At 35.2% G+C, this 17,523-nt stretch overlaps 1 protein-coding gene across 1 annotated transcript in view; it reads left to right on the top strand.

The window, feature by feature from the left end:
• The window catches only part of LOC123241403 (aldehyde oxidase 3-like), a 119,115-nt gene that overhangs the window by 23,789 nt on the left and 77,803 nt on the right, over window positions 1-17,523 (top strand). Inside the window, exons 6-12 of the mRNA XM_044669060.1 lie at window positions 2,917-2,978; window positions 4,045-4,125; window positions 5,458-5,538; window positions 11,234-11,378; window positions 12,036-12,131; window positions 15,555-15,706; window positions 16,205-16,298. Coding sequence (XP_044524995.1) covers window positions 2,917-2,978; window positions 4,045-4,125; window positions 5,458-5,538; window positions 11,234-11,378; window positions 12,036-12,131; window positions 15,555-15,706; window positions 16,205-16,298 — 711 coding nt within the window. The remainder of the gene's footprint in view (window positions 1-2,916; window positions 2,979-4,044; window positions 4,126-5,457; window positions 5,539-11,233; window positions 11,379-12,035; window positions 12,132-15,554; window positions 15,707-16,204; window positions 16,299-17,523) is intronic.

Genomic DNA, 17,523 nt, shown 5'->3' with positions numbered 1-17,523 from the left:
CAATAGAACCCACAGCCTAATGGGGTCAAGGACAATTTAAACTTGAAAATCACAATTGGTGGTTTGGGGTGGAGTTGGGGATGGGGAATGGGCAGTCTTTTTCAGGAATAGGTGGAACACAGAAGCAGGATTTTTCAGGATCCTTTATAGCAATGGCCATGAGGCTGTTTTAAATCTGCTTAAGGCTACTTCAGGTAGGGCACAAGATGGACAGCTCAGCGAGGTCAGCCAGCAAACAACATGAAGGTGTTTGGGAGTGAGCAAGACTTCTGACTCACTGTAGGCTCCTGATTGGCTCTTTCCTGTAAACAGGCTTACTCTGTGTTTTGTGAATCTTTATAGTAAGGTGGCACATGGAAAATAGATATGTTGATTTTAGGAGTATTTCCACAGTCGCTTCTTATTTGACACTGAGCAAGTCATTTAACTTTTGGTGGACCTTAGTTTCCTCATCTGTAAAATGAGGAAGTTGGAATGGATGACCTCTGAGATTCCTTCTAGCTTTATATCTATGTTCCTATGTTCTTATTAGTCTTAGAAGATTTTAGTTTAAATTCTGCCTCTGCCACTTACTTGCTGCATAATCTTGGGTCCAAACCTCTTTTTAAGCCATATTTTCCTCATTTGTAACATGGGGATAATAATACCTGCTTGATCTACTTCATAGGGTAAGATTAAATGAACTGTGAGAATTAAATGAGATAATGGCTTATAAAAGTGCTATGTAAACTATAAGATATTACATAAGGAGAAAGTATTACAGACTTATAAAAACAGGGGATCTCAGATTTGGAAATGAATTTCAGATGTGTGACAGTCCAACTTTCTACCTTCAACATGAGAAATGTAGTTTTATAGTCCTCCTTTATTAATAAATACAGGGGAGTGCAGCTGAGTGACTCAGTCAATTGAAAGCCAGGTCTAGAGATGGGAGGTTCTGGGTTCAAATGTGACCTTAGATCCTTCCTAGCTGTGTGACCCTGGGCAAGTCACTTAACCCACATTGCCTAGCCCTTAGGCTTCTTCTCTCTTGGCATAGATACTTATTATTGATTCTAATATGAAATGAAAGTGTTTAAAAAGCAAAAAATACAGTTATTACTCTTTATCTGGTAAGAGCGAAGTTTTATTCCCAGAGAAGTAGACTGGAAGCAATGGGTAGATTTAGGTTCACATAAGGAAAAATCTCTTAAATTATAAATTGTAATTATTACATGACCAAAACTGGAAAAGGCTTTTTGAGAGGGCAGTGAATTCCTCTTTTCTGGATGTCTTCAAGTGGAGGCCAGATGACTACTTGTAAGGAATATTGTAGAAGAGATTTCTATTCAGTTATGTGTTGGATGAAGTGCAATGAAATGAGTACTGGAGCACTTAAGTTCTTATACCAGATCTACTACTTACCATCTGAGTGAGCTGGGATAAGTTCACTTGACTTATCTGAGCCTTGTTAGCATTCAATAGTTATTCAGTTATGTCCAACTATGTTTCTCCATTGAATTTGTCCATGGGGATTTCTTGATGAAGATACTAGAGTTTATGAATGGTTCATAATCTGTACTCCTTATCAATGATGTTAGAGACCCATCTACCTTTCCTTTTCCAGTGTGTCCGCATTTTACAGATGAGAAATTGAGGCAAATAGAGGTTAAGCGATTTGCCCAAGACCACATAGCAAATAAATGTCTGAGGCCACATTTGAGCTTAGATTTTTATGACTACCAGTGTAGTGCTCTGTCCACTGCACTACTTCACTTTGCCCCTACCTGGGTCTTAGTTTTCCTGTTTGTAAAATGAGAGGAGTGGGCAAGATTAGTTGATCTCTAAGATCTCTTATAGCTCTAGGTGTACAATCATAGGATTCTATGATCTCTGAGGTTCCCTTTAATTATTAGGGGATTTAACTCTAATTCAGGAAAAATACTAACTATTGATCTGCATGTGATTTTGCAAGTAATTAACATCTCTATGACAAAGTGCAATGGGTCCTGTAATCACACTAGGGTAGCTGGAGACATTGGCCCACATGGATGGAACTCTACAGCTTACTCCCTTCCCAGGTTATTTGCAAAGTAGCAAGGGAGACACTATGAAACAATGGAGGAGGGGGTAATTTGGAATTTTGGACTCCTTTTTACACCTTCTATATGGTGTCATTTGTCTCCCAAATAATTTTCTGTTAGGAAATTATTCAGATAACAGGTTCATAATCAGTACTCCAATAGGGATTTCATATTAATGATGTCAGAGACCCATCTATGTACTAGACTAATATTATTTTTTATCTGGCCTAAACATCCATGGAAGGAAGATATCCTCCTAATCTCACCCCTCACCTTATATTTTGATGTGTCTAATAGCTATTACTAGAATTTCTTGCATGTGACCTTAAAAAAATAAACCACATTTTTCTTGGCAACTACTTAAAGGATTAATATAGACATTCCTACAAGATCTTGAAATATTAATCATATTAGCTATATTTTAATAATGTAAGTAAATTATTTATTCACTCCCAGGGTGCTCAAAATACTATTCCAGTTGGTCTCATTTATTTTAGTGGTCATCATATATAGACATTTATATTCTCCATTTGTTTTCTCAAAAATAATGGGTATTCTATGATTTAGTTTTCAAAGAATTCCAATGATGAAGATTTTTAAGAAAAGTATTTTATATTCAAAATATAAATATTCTGTTTCTTCTCACTTTAGTATCTTTATTCCTCCTCATCCTCACATCCCTACTACCAATGCCTTCCTTCCACTAATCTTGAATCCTTGTAGAAAAATTGCTTCTTGCACTTTGTTGTAGTCCTCATAGCATTCCATCAAGACTGGCTTCATGACAAGGAAAGACTGCAATGCAGAGGTGTAAAGTATGAGTTGTAATGATATGCATTTCTTTTTCAACTAGGTAACCTGTGTCGCTGTACTGGATATCGACCAATTATAGAAAGTGGGAAAAGTTTTAGCACTGTAAGTATGTGAATTCAACATCCTCCAAATTCAATAATATCACATCAAGCACATTAAACAGAAAACTGATGTTTCCTGTAGAAAATCCAGTTTTAGCAGAGTCTTGTATGGTCCCTATCTTCCTATCAATGGTTAAGTTGTTTTTGTTTTTCATTTTTTTTTTTTTGCCATGAAAAAGGCAAAAAAATGGATCCTCTATGGTTTGGTTTGTTTGAAGGGAATGGAATGAAAATGGATCAGACTCCATTCTTTATAATGAACTTTGTTGTCAGGAAAAGCTGGGGGTGTCATTTTGTCATGTTTTCATATGAATAGTACATACATTTGAGATACACAATAAAAATTTCCATTGAATTGGACATTTAAGTTGCTTTCTCTACATGTGATCATGACGATGACTCTGGTTGACATTTATAGGATCTATATATCAGAAAGAAAAGAGAAGCCATGTAAATAACTCATCTCCTGGGGTACCTGGCCTTAACAACAAGCCTACTCATTGTCAGAGGAAACTTCATTCTCCAGGCCCTCAGTATCCTCACACAGTGCATTTAACTTCTAAGCACAACACATTGATAAATACTTATAAATTCTGCTTGTTATTAAAATAAGGGGAAGAGAGACTTTTTCTAGTCCATTCTTGTAACATTATTTACCTTCTTTCATTAAGGTGACACCCCTAATAAGTGAATGGTAGAGCTATCACAATACTCAAAGTTTCTAACTCCCAGTGCTAGACTGTCATTTTGGACCATATAATCGCTCAAACTTCTATGAGCTGTATTAGTAGTTTTGGGGTTTTTTAAAAAGAGCCAATAGACTGGTGAGTTTAGAACTGGAAGAGGTCTTAGGACAAAGGTCCAAAGAAGTCTCATCTATTTCTGTGAAGGGAGGGGTTACCAATATATGAATGGGAGTGGTTTTTTGGTTGGGAGATCCTCTGGTGCTCTTCAAATCCAGCCACAAAGGACCTGGTTATAGTTGGAGTACTGAATTAAATAATTGGTAGTGGTCAACTTCTAGCTCTAGAGTTCTGTTATCTTTAATTAATTCATTATTTATTTAGGAGTCATCTTGCTGTCAAATGAAAGGATCAGGAAAATGTTGCTTGGATCAAGAAGAAAATGAATCTGAGGATGAAAGTGATGTAAGTAATTTTTTTCCATTTTTCTCACTCCTTTTAGTTGTAATCATTTGCAATATGTGAGTAGTACTTGTCTCTTACCATGAGTTGGAATAAAACACCTGGGCTTGGAATAGGATAAAGAAGAAAGAAAAGAAATACTATGAAAGTAGTTGCCTATCTTCCAGCCCCAGTTGATCACCTCTCATTGACTCTCAAGTCCCATTCCTTGAAGAATAGCAGTACAGTGATCCCTCACCTATTGCAGGAGTTACATTCTAGAGGCCCCCACGTATGGGCACAGTGGAGAGAGCAAACAAACTGATGCTACAGTCAATGAGCCAAGCACCCAGGTTATAGAACACAGTGCTGTGGTTGGTCACTTTTCATTCCATCAGCCAATAGTGTACATATACAATCTCATTTTAGTAAATTTGTGCAAGTGGTAATGCTGTACTGCATTTTCATTGTGTACAGTACAGTATTCATCCACAAAATCCCACAATATAGCAAAAATTCCATGATACAGAATTAATTTTATATATATATATGCCATGATACAATGAAGCCACAATAAGTGAATTGCAATATAGTGAGGGACAACTGTATTGTGATTCCTAAACTCTGTTAGGAAAGATATTTGCTGCAATGTATGCTATTGGGTAACAGTACCCACCCTAATGAAGGGTACTGTAACTCTGTTATCTGTATAAAGGACTGACTGTGAGCTCCAATGTGACTTACACAAGAAATAGTAACTAAGGAGAGTCCTCAACTAGAATATAAACCCTGGATCATATTCATAATAATCTCTCTCTGTCTTTCTCCTCTCCTCTCTTTCTTTCCACACATTTATGCATATATGTATGTGTATATAACTTTACAACTTCATTGTGTTGTCAACCATACATGGAACTGAAGTTCAATGTCTGCCAATGTGATCTTAAGTAAGGCATAATTTGAAGAATTGTTTATTAAGCTCCAGTTATGTACCAGATACTGTGCTAAATTTCTTACAAATATTAATAGATCCTTACACATTTTTTGAATGAATCTCCTCTCTCAGAATTCCTAGTTTCTTTTGGAGTCCAGCTCTTATCACCTTCGATAGGAGATCTTTCTAGATCTACTCAGCTCCCAGTGCCTTATCCCCAAATCACTTATATTTGTTTTGTGTATACCTATATATGTAGTATCTCCTCTGACTAGATTCTAAGCTATTTGAGGAAAAGTAATGTTTTCCTTTTTGTCCTTATATCCCCAGGACCTGGCACATAGAAGGCACTTAGTAAATTCTTGTTGATTGACTTAATTCAGTGTTGCTATTTGTGGATTAATTAGATTTTTGTTTTTTAGGTCTGTACCAAACTGTACAAAGAAGAAGAATTTTTGCCCTTGGACCCAACCCAAGAACTTATATTTCCACCTGAACTCATGGTATATTGTTTTTCTCGATTGATTTCTCTTTGTTTATTTCTTTGTTTCTCTCTCTCTCTCCTTTCCTTCCTTCCTTCCTTCCTTCCTTCCTTCCTTCCTTCCTTCCTTCCTTCCTTCCTTCCTTTTTAATTTATCTTTTAAATTACATGAAAAATAATTTTTAATTTTAAAAACAAATTTTAATTTTAAGTTACATGTAAAGCAATTTTTGACTACTGTTTTCTGAAAAGTTAAGATTTGGGTTTTCTCCATCCCTCCCTTCTCCCACTCCCTCTCTGGGTGGTATATAGTCTGGTTAAACCAGTACTTTTATGCAATACATATTTCCATATTGCTCATGTCATGATAAAAGACAAATATCATGTATACAATAAGAATCTTATGAAGGAAATAAAGTGGAAGATGTCATGCTTTGATATGCAATCAAACCTCAATACTTCCTTTTTTGACTGTGGAAAACGTTTTTTTACCATGAGTCTCTTATGGCTGCCTTGTAAATGGGCTTTGCTGTTGATAGTTTAGTCTTTCACAGTTGATTCTCATATAATGTTTCTGTTATCACATACCTCATTTTTCTGGTTCTGTTTACTTCACTTTGCATCGATTCATATATATCTTTCCAGGTTTTTCTGAACTCAACCTTTTCATAGTTTCTTATGTCACAATAATATTCCATTACAACCATATACCACAACTTGTTCATCCATTTCCCAAGTGACAGACAATGCCTCAGTTTCCAATTCTTTGCCACTACAAAAAAGCCGCTAAAAATATTTTGGAACAGATTGGTCCTTTTCCCTGATTTTTTGGGATACAGACCTAGTAGTGGTATTTTTGAGTCAAAGCATAGTTTTATGGCCCTTTGAGCCTGGTTCCATATTGCTTTCCAGAATGGTTGTATCAGTTACAGTTCTACCAAAGTATATTAGTGTCCCATTTTTCACATGTTCCCTCCAACATTTATCATGTTCTTTTTTGATCATGTGACCCAAACTGATAGGCATGAGCTGGTATCTCAGAGTTGCTTTAATTTTCATTTCTCAGTTGATTTCTGCTTTTAAGCAGTGCTATCCCATCTTCTGTGCAAAAACAGAAGCTCCTGAACTCATTCCTACCACTCCTTGCCTGGAGTGATTTTTCACTGGCCCAACCCTTGGGAACCCACAAGGGCAAAGGAGGAAGGTTTACTTTCTTGTCCTTGCCTTTTTATTCATAGCCTCCCCACTACCCTTACTTTCTCTTCTTCAGAGCTAATGATGTCCATTGCTATAAAGCACACTCAGAACCTATTCAGTCACAAAGCAAATAGTTCCTCTGTCCAAGAGATCCTCAGATTACAAACTAAATACAGTTGAAATATGTTGGGAAATATCCCATCATCTTGTATTGCTTAATTAGCTTGGCACAGGTTGAATATGCTTGACTCTTCCAGGTATTTCTTGTTTTCTCTTCTCCTTCCAGCTGAGGGACTGCTAGGTTTTACTCTGAATCACCAAACTTTACTGGTAGTCCAATCGCCTGCTATGCCTTGAACTAAGATGAACTCTTGTCAGTTCATCCCATCCAGCCTTTAGATTAGATTTAGATTAGACAATCATGACCCTTTCCTTCCTGTTCTCCAGGTCTACCTCATTCATTTTGCTACCTTAACAATCACCTTATTCAGTGCCTTGAACTCTGCCCAGAAGGATTCTCTCTTTTAGTCTTTTTCTGGATAATCAGAATCTTATTCATTTTTCCTGTTCTTCTCCCATTTCAGACACCACAATTTCTTTTAATTCTCTTTCTTCTCTCTCCAGTTCTTGTTTTTCTGATCGCCTCAGACCTTCCAATCTCTTTTGCCTCCTCTTGCCCCTATACTCTTCTCTGTCTTGTTTCCTTTCCTCCTTGTTTATTTTCTAAGACCCTTGCAAAGCATTCTGTTTCTTTCCAGCTTTATGCCCCATTCTAACTTATTTCCTAACCACGCCAATTATCATTTTACTGCAGTGGCTTCTGTTAATTTGGGAACTTTATAGTTCTTTAAATATTTATCTATTTTATTTAGATTATCAAATTTATTGAAATACAGTTGGGTAAAATAACTCCTAATTATTTTTTCTTTATTGTTGTAATTTTACCCTTTTCATTTTTAATACTGGTAATTAATCAGTGGTTTATTTTATTTATTTTTCATAAAATGAATTCCTTGTCTTTTGATGGTTTTCCTATTAACATCTCCTTTGAGATATCCTTGTTTTCAAAAAAAAAAAAAAAGGAGAGAGAATGGAGTTTATATAAGCCAGTGGGCATTACTCCTCGTAAAACTATAGGACATATTACATGGGTGGTGATTAATCACCATATAGGGAAGGGAGGAGCAATCCCAACTAGCTAGCATTGTTTCCTTAAGAAAATATACTGTCAGACTAACTGCTTTTTTCTTTGGATAGGTAAATGTGGAGAATATTAGATATATTTGGCCAAAGTATTTGTCACTCTTTCATGCTTATCTTATGGGAAGGATAGAGAAGTTGTTTAGGTATAGTTAGGGGGATTCAAAACAAATAAGTATGTAGAATCTGGTTTGTGTAAGCTTAGAATAAGGTCTCTACTGAACTGTTTTAGGGATCTGTGATTGGGCCTAAGCTTTTTTGCATTTTTATGAGTGCTTTGGATAAAATCATAAATAGTACGGTCAGATTTGCCACTAACATAAAACTTGGAGGATTAACATATATGGATGAGATAGGTGGTATTTAAAAAAGGCCCTGATTGACTAGAATTTTTTACTGAATCTAATAAAATAAGATAGGGAAAATGTAAAGTTTTATATTTAGGCTAAAAAAGTATACTTCACAAGTACAAAGAAGCATGGCTAGATAGTTCATCTGGAAAAGGTCTCAGGGTTTTAGTAGATAGCCAACTTGATTTGAGTCAGCAGTATGAAATGGCAGACAAAGAGTCTATGTATCCAGGACTAGGGATCTAATGGTGGCTCTGAACTCTGTTCTGGTAAGACCCTATTGTGCTCAGTTCTGAGAAAGGACTTTGATAATCTTGATGTCTCAAGAGAGCACCAAAATGGTGAAAGGACCTACGATAGCGAAGGACATCAAGATCATGTTTGAGGAGATTGAAGGAATTGATGGTGTTTAGCCTATAGAAGAGATGACTTAGGGAGATATTACTGCTTTCTTTAAGTCTCTGAGGAATTATCTTATTGAAGGGGGATTGAGTTTGGTCTCAGAAATAGAACTAGAACCAATGGATAGGAGTTGCAAAATAAGTATCTAGGCTTGAAATAAAAAAAAAACAAACACTTTTCTAACAGTTAAAATTATCCAAGAATGCAATGTATTATGGTTTCTTCTTTCCTTGAAGTCTTTAGGAAAAGTCTGAATGGCCACTTTTTGGAAACCCTGTTGAAGGATTCTTGTTCAGGAATGGATTTGGCTGCTAAGCTTCCTTTTACTTCTAATTCTGTGCATTTCCTCTTAGATGTTTCCTAAATTTATCTTTAAGAAGCCCTATACTTATACTTAGGAAACCTAGGTTCAAGTCCTATGTCTTCCATTTTGCATTGTTCAAAAGTCTTCAACTATTAAAGCTTAAAATTACACTATTTGGTACCCTATATATGTGTGATGTTGGATAGGCTACCTCATCACTCAGTTTCTCATTTTCTTTGTCTATAAAATAAGTTATTTGAGTGAGATTATCTCCAAGGTCCACAGAGTTTCATTGAATTTTAAATTTGGAAGGTCTCTTGGTGGCTGTCTATTCTATGCTTTAACTGAAAAAGAATCTCCACAAAAATATCTTTCCCTATTTTTAAAAGATCTCTATTAAGGAAGAGATTCCTGCCTTCCCAAGATTTTGTTATTTTTGTGTTGTTTTCAGTTACATTTAACTCTTCATGTCCCTATCTGAGGTTTTCTTGACAGAGATACTGGAGTAGTTTGCCATTTCATTCTCCATCTCATTTTACAGATGGGGAAACTGAGGCTAATAGGATTAAGTTACATTCCCAGAGTCATATAGCTATAAAATGGCTGAGGAAAGATTTGAACTGAGAAAGATAAGACTTCCTGACTCCAGACATGGCATTCTAACCACTTTCCCACCTGACTATCTTCCCAAGGTAGCCCATTATGATTTTGGATAGTGGTTATTGCTAGGTAGTTTTTCCTTGGAAGTAGCATATTACAGTGGAAAGAGCGCTGAATTGAATGTCAGAAGACCTGGGCTCAAAATTTGACTCTCTACCACCTTAGCCAAGTCACTTAACTTCAAAAGGTGTCAGTTTTCTCATCTGTAAAATGAAGAGATTGGATTGTTGACCTCTGTAGTTCCTTCCAACTCTAGATTTGTAATCTGGGATCAATATATCAAACCTAAATATGACTCTGCATCTTCTATTCATTTTTCCTAGTTCTACCCTATGGACCCACACCTAACATGTCTTATCTGTCTTCATATAACCAAAAGATTTTAGAGTTAGAAAGGATCTCAGTGGTCAACTCATTCCCCCCAAACAGAAACCCTATTCTAACCTATTTAAAAAGGGATCATCTAAACTCTGCTCTGAGGAAAACCTCTTACCTCCCAAAGTAATGTTCATAGTAATTCTTCAGATCTTTTGAGACAGCTGTCATGTCTTTCTGAGGACAAGTAGGTGCCATTTGAGTTTCTGGACTTGGATTCAAGAAGAGCTCAACACAAATACTCTCTCAGATATTCTTAGACAGTCATCCAAGCATGACCTTAGGCAAGTAATTTAATCTCAGCTTCAATTTCCTCAACTGTAAATTGGGGATAATAATAGCACTTACCTTAAAGGGTTGCTATTGTAACAAATGCTTTACAAACCTTAAAGCACTTGTTATTATTATTACTAATATTTATAACAGTTCTTTCATTCCTAGTCGCTTCCATCATGCTGTAATTAACTGGTGAAATTTCTCCTGCACTTTTCCACTGTGGTATGGAACTATTTACATTGAATTTTTGATAATCATGAGCTTCTTTTAAAAAGAGGGCTCCCTTTGTCGTTTAACATGTATAGAATGTTATAGAAATGTATAGAAACTTTGGTACCTTAGAGGTCATAGAGTATGACTCTCCTTTTTTGCAGATGAGAAAACTCAGACTCAGAGAGATTAAAATGTCTTTTCCAGAAGTTATACACCTAATTAATCATAGAAACTAGATTAGAAAACCTGCAGCTTCAGTGACTCTTGAGTTTTTCCTCCATAATAGTTTCTCAGAAAGGAAAACAAATAGATACTCAACACAGGACCGTGAATACTTGGTTAAGGATTTAGAACTGAAAAATCAAGCATAAATTGTCCTTCACTGTGAAGGGCTTGTTTATAATCTCTACTATCATTTGAAACCTAGGCAATGATTATTTTGTGAGTTGGAAACCTGGCCTGAAATATATCACCCTGGGAGCATATTTTATTCATCTTTTTTTCAAATAAGATTTAATTACATTTGCTTGTTTTTTATATCATAGGAGATGGCAAAGTATACAAAGCAACAGGTTTAATTATAAATCGACTACATTACATTTCTTTGATCAGTTTTCTTAACTTTCTACTCCAGAGCACATTATTTTTATTCTTATTTTGTTCATGAGCCTCAGTCAAATATTTACCTTTCATTATTTTTATAGTATTCATGGGCATTATCAACTTTGTGTCCCTGTTAGAGAATGGCAGAAGAGCCAGTACAGAAAACACTGGTGTTCCAGGGTGAGAGGGTAACTTGGATTTCCCCTGCAACCCTGACTGACCTTTTGGAGCTCAAATTGCAATATCCCAAAGCTCCTCTCGTTATGGGGAACACCTTTGTGGGTGAGTAGTTGAATTGCGTTTCTTGTATTCAGGATCACAATTATGAGACTAATAAAAAATAATAGAAGATGATATTAACAAATCCATTCCAAAGTCAAAATGTATACCTGGTCACTCATCATTACTGGATTGCCACAATAATATTGCTTAGCATGTCAAATATTTAATATTTATTGTTCTTAAAGGGAGATATGACCTATTTACCTAGCTAGAATGTTTCTGTTTTCCAAAATTAACATTCTTGTTCTTTTGATCATCGCAGATAATGAAATGAATTCCTTGAGAGAAGGAACTGTGTCTTCTTTATCTTTGTTTCTCCTTATCATCTAGAATAGTATCTGGAACAGAGGAGGCAAGCAATAAACACTTATTCAATAAATGTTTATAGGGGGCAGCTGGGTAGCTCAGCTGGGTAGCTTACCACTCTTCTGCCTTGAAGCCAATACACAGTATTGACTCCAAGACAGAAGGTAAGGGTTTAAAAAAAATAAATGTTTATACCTAATGCAAAAAATAATCTCAGAAACCTTAAAAATTTATTATTGTTTTATATAACTTTGTGTGTTTGCCTTGTGACTTCCTTTTCTAAGGTACAGTGTTATTTCTAGAAATATAGTAACTTTTCTTCTTTTCATTAGTGCTACTTTTATTTTTTAGGACTCGACATGAAATTTAAAGGTGTCTATCATCCAGTTATTATCTCTCCCTCTAGAATATTGGAACTCCAAGTTGTGATGATTGATGCAAACAAAGGTATGCTCCCACATATTAAGGCATTATTTATGCCTGTGATTAAGTGAAGAAAAGCAGTATGTATTTGAACATATCATGGAAGACCAAGAGTGTCATCTTGGCCATCTTGCTGCCTTAAGATACAACTGCATCTACAGCATACCAAACAGGAAAGAATTTTTCCATTTTCAAGGACTTCCAGGGAAAGGTGTACAATCTACTTTCAGACACAGTTCCATGTCCATATCTAATGGATATTCAAGAGAAATTAATTTATTGGAAACCTTTTCTAACAATTTTCACCATCAGGAAAATCTTTCTATCTTTTCTATTCTCCTTTATATGATTTTCCTGTTGTTTTCAGCAAAGATGAGAACAGTAGATCATTATCTTCTAGAAAATAACCCTTGCAATATAGTATATTCTCAAAAATTGCTATTATCTTTTCATCAGTTTTTCTCCTTCAAATTAAACATTTTCTTTTTAGGGATTTCCTCTAGTTACCTAACATGCAGAAATGCAGAAAGAAAAATAAATTTCATAAACTGCTTCCCAGGTCAGAATTCATTCTGGTAGATTAGCATTATCCTATGATTGTATGAGAATCCCAACACGGTATTATTAAACTGAAAAAAAAAGGTAGGGAAGTTTTATTTAACATTTATTATTTTATTTCATTTGTAAAGTAGTATTCATCCTTCAACCACTGAATGTCTCTGCATGTACATATTTTCCTGGTAACCAAAGTATAATGATTTAATATTAAAATCAAGATATTGAAAAGAATTAGAATTTTTTGGAGAAGCAAAGGAGAAGGAATCTTCTTCACCTGTTAGAAAATCTCTTAACTTTTGTTAAGGCTCCTGTAGTCTGTTCTGGAAGCCAGTGTAGAGCTGTAAATGATGGGGAAATCACTACTTTCCATTTGGGAGAAACATTCTTATTTAGTAGCTCTCATAGCAATGTAAGATGGACAACATAGGGGACAACACAATGGGGTGCATGGAGGAACATTTTAAAATATTACTTTTTATAAAATGCATATTTTAAAACCTGACAGTACATGTCCTTTAGGCATTTATTTTGAGATAAGCCAAGCTACATTTTTAAGAGTAACACTTTAAAGCTTTCAATGAAGAGTAACCAAAAGTGGGAAGAGTTTAAACTTTGACTAGAGTACATAGAAAATGATGATAATAATGATCATTTACATATGCTTTATTGTTTTCAAAATACTCTCTCTATATTATTCCATACCTTCTCCTGACTCTGGGTAAGAATATAACTTAAGGGGCACCTTTGGTGTTTCTTATGAGTTCATAGTTTAAAATGCACAAATTGGCTAGTTGCAAGCCTTGCTTTTTTATATCATGTATATGTTTCTGTTGCTTAGGGATTAGCCTTTCCTTCCACCACACACATTATAGAGAAAGCCATGGGCATTCATGATGTAGATTCCATAGACAAATTCTGTGCTCTTGCTTTCAAGTTTTGTTGTTATTGTCTAGGAAAACTGAGGATGAGCCTATGCTGTACAAAGATACAAGTTTTCTAAACTCCAATTGGATTTTCTTTTCCATTGCTATTTGGATAACCTCAGGGTAAACACTCTTTGAAGTCTAAATAAATATCTATTTTACAAGAGCCAAAGAACAGGGTCCTTTTTATTGGTGTCAAATTTTAAAGTACATTGGATGTTCCATTTTCCATTAATGATTAAAAAAAAAAAAAAGCACTGCTGTCCAACTTCCCAAAGTTAAGGCATGTGCTCCCTCTGCTGGAAGACTGTCAGACTTGTGATCTTAGAACCCATAATGGCTGGGGACTTTAGTAAATCCAAATCAGGGAAGGGTGCCTAATTCTATTTTCTTTGGAAACATAAGTAAATGGCCATTATTGCTAAATGGGTAATTAAATGTACAAAAGTGTTTTATGTAGAGAAGATAAATAAGCCTTTGAGTACTAACATAAAGCACTAGTGTGCTATAGGTGTTATCTTCCCGTGCCTCAGTTTCCTCATCTGTCAAGAGAGTTGAACTAAATCAGGGGTCATGAGAGCCATAAACGCTACATTTTTTAAAATGTAATTTCGTGAGAGCCGTACAATGTTCACAGTGTGCGCTCCTGTAAAAGCACCTGAAAAAAAATTGACTTTATGGTTCCTGTAGAAAGAGCCATATCTGGCCCTCAAAAGAGCCAGATATGGCTTGAGAGCCATACGTTGCAGACCCCTGAACTAAACAATACATGACTCTTCTAGGTCTAGAAATCAGTGAGTTCCAGGGACTTGCCAGAATTTCCAGGAAGCAGAAATTCATAAGTTATTATTTATTTTGGAAGGATATTAGTGTCTAGGAATGCATTGTTGTTGACAGAAAAGAATTGGCTGGCTTCTTGCAAGTACACAATTCAATTCAGGTTAACAAGAACTTTTTTGAATATCTGCTATGTGCCTGGCTCTATCCTAGGTGCTAGGGTTTAAAAGGCAAAATCCAAACCATTCCTTCCCTTTAAAGAGCCTGTGCCATATTTAAGGGGAAATAAAGAATGCAGATGAATAAATTCAAAATGTATACAGTATAGGGGCAGCTAGGTGATTCAGTGGTTAGAGTTCCAGGCCTGGTTTCATATATGACATAAATTTGGATCAATTCCATATATATTTGAGAAATTAGATCTTTATCAGAGAAACTTATAAAATGTATTCCCCTAGTTTTTGTTTTAATTTTAGCTGCATTAGTTTTGTTTGTAATTTTAAAAATTCACATAATCAAAATTATCTGTTTTAATTGCCAAGTCAGTATGGCAAAACCTATGGATCCCTTCGCAGATAATTTTCAGTGTATGAAATAAAATAAGATAACAAAGGAAAGCAATTATATCATAACGTGTTAAAAAGTAAGTTGAAAGATTTCAAGTTAAGTCCTACTTTAGGGATTAAATGAGATAATATAAGGAAATATTTTTACAAACCTTAAAATACTTATGGTGTCCACTACGTTATTATTACAATGTTATGGGATCATGCATATAAAACACTTTAACTATTAAATGTTATATAAATATAAACTATTACTATTTTCTTCTAAAACTGAGTTTTACTATAGGACCATCAAATTAAAGTTTACATTGTATTCAGTGGTTACATAAATAATGTTTCATTTTATTTTTCATCCTCCAAATGGGGAAATTATGCACTAGCTTACACTGTAAATATGAGAGAGGAAAACAACCTTGCAGGAAGAGAAGTGTCCAGCTAGCTGGTCTGCTTTATTTATCTAATCAAGATATGATGGGTCAAAAACATTCATAACCTTTCCCTCCACCACCATGTTCCCTACATATCCTGATACCTCTACTTGTAACTCTAGGCTACACAGTGTCCATGCCTTGTATGTAATCAAAAGCATTCCCATTTTATTAATCAAGATAAAATGCTTTTAGGATTGACTATAGGTGCTGGCTGTAGCCTAGCCCAGGTGAAAGAAATCCTGACTGAAATGATTTTAGAGTTCCCAGTGGAAAAGACTCAAACTTATCAAGCTCTCTTGAAGCAACTGAGAACTCTGGCTGGACAGCAGATCAGAAACATGGCTGTAAGTATTCTGAGCCACTGGGAAAAGAAAAGGTAATTTAATATAAGAAGAGTGGGTAGAAAATGGTTCCATTCCTTTGTAGACTTTTCACTGATGTTTTTCATGTGCCCTGAAAAGATTGTTCACCTAATTTTATATCCATGTTTAGTCCCAGATTGAGTTCTTCCTACTCAATACTTTTTTATGAGGTCTTTCTAATTCAGAAGTGAATGATATTTAAGAAAAAAACACTAACTACATCTTCATTCTTCTTATTTTGTAGGTAAGGAATGGAATGAGCTGATCTTTGACTTGTTTTGGTCCTTTCCATGAATCATAAAGAAAATCTCTGATCTCTGCCCATATTTTTCCGATTCTAATTTGATATTTAGGTTGTTAAATAGAAATTACAGTTCTTAGAAAAATAATATTAGTTCCCATCAATAGTTAGTTTAGCTTTCCTGAAAGTAGGATAATCATAAAAGCAACCAAAATTGTAAAAGAATCTTATTTGTTCAGTCCTTAGGAGGACACATCATAAGCCGGATGGCAAGGTCTGATCTCAATCCTGTTTTGTGTGTAGGCAATTGTATACTCAACTTAGCATCAAAAGGTGAGAAATGGGTCTCCTCTGTAAATCCATTATATAATGATAATAGTTAGAAACTATTGCATGACATACAAGATTCTGTATATTTTTGTTTTTTTTCCCCAATGTCCTGCTTCATAGGTTCTGCTTGAAGAAAACTGGGAAAATAGGAAATAAGAGAGAAAGAAAGAGAGAAAGAAAGAGTTATGTGAAATTTCCCCCTTCCAAAATACTGTTGAAATCATGGCAATAATAAAAATCATAAGAATATGGATATTACTGTTTAATACAAATAGTATTTTACTGCTTATAAAGGATTTTTACACAATTTACATGTATTGATTTTTTCACAACAGCCCTATGAAATTCTTGCTAATATTTCCCATTTTGAAAGTAAGGAACTTGAGACTGAGAGGAGGTTAGTGACTTGGCCAAGGTCTCAGAGCTAATTAAGTATCTATGGCAAGACTCTACCACCTACTGCAGAGGTTCCCAAACTTTTTTGGCCTATCATCCCTTTCCAGAAAAAAATATTACTTAGCCCCCTGGAAATTAATTTTTTTAAATTTTAATAGCAATTAATAGGAAAGATAAATGCACCTGTGGCCATCACTGCTTTCCTGGATTGCTACAGCACCCACCAGGGGGCGGTAGCGCCCACTTTGGGAATCACTGACCTACTGCTTCTGAATTAGGTAGGGAAGATACTACCTTGGTTTATAGATGATGAAATTGAGGCTCAGATAGATGGGATAACTTGTCCACATTTTAAAAGAAATAATGGGGGAAACATCCTTGTAAAGTTACTATAGATAATGCAGTTTCTGATTATCCAATTTTTGGATTAGCTGGTTTCTTTTCTTTTCTTTTTCTTTTTTTTTTTTTTTTTTTAAGGCTACCTTTGGAGCTGTTCATTGCTTGTTAATGATTTCCACTAGAGGGCAGGAAAACACAGAAAATGTTTTATTTTTTTTTTTTAAAACACTTAGATTAGGGTGATTTCTTTGAGAAGGCTCTGATAAAAGAAGTGTATTAATGAGGTCATATGTTTAATAAGTAACAAAGTGGGTAAGCTTCCACACTGACATTCATCTAGAGGTCTTTGGTCTATTGATGTAAAGAATGAGGTAGATTTGCTTTTTTTTTTAATATTCATAGACTTATGAAAGATATGTCATTGGTCATCCAGTGGATCTAGCTTGAGGCTGGGAGATAGATCATTTACTTTGGAAACAGATGAAAGTGGGCT

Source organism: Gracilinanus agilis, chromosome 3, assembly GCF_016433145.1.
Source record: "Gracilinanus agilis isolate LMUSP501 chromosome 3, AgileGrace, whole genome shotgun sequence".
Taxonomy (NCBI): domain Eukaryota; kingdom Metazoa; phylum Chordata; class Mammalia; order Didelphimorphia; family Didelphidae; genus Gracilinanus; species Gracilinanus agilis.
Note: the sequence above shows the minus strand (reverse complement) of the source record. Positions and strands in the feature narration are given on the sequence as shown.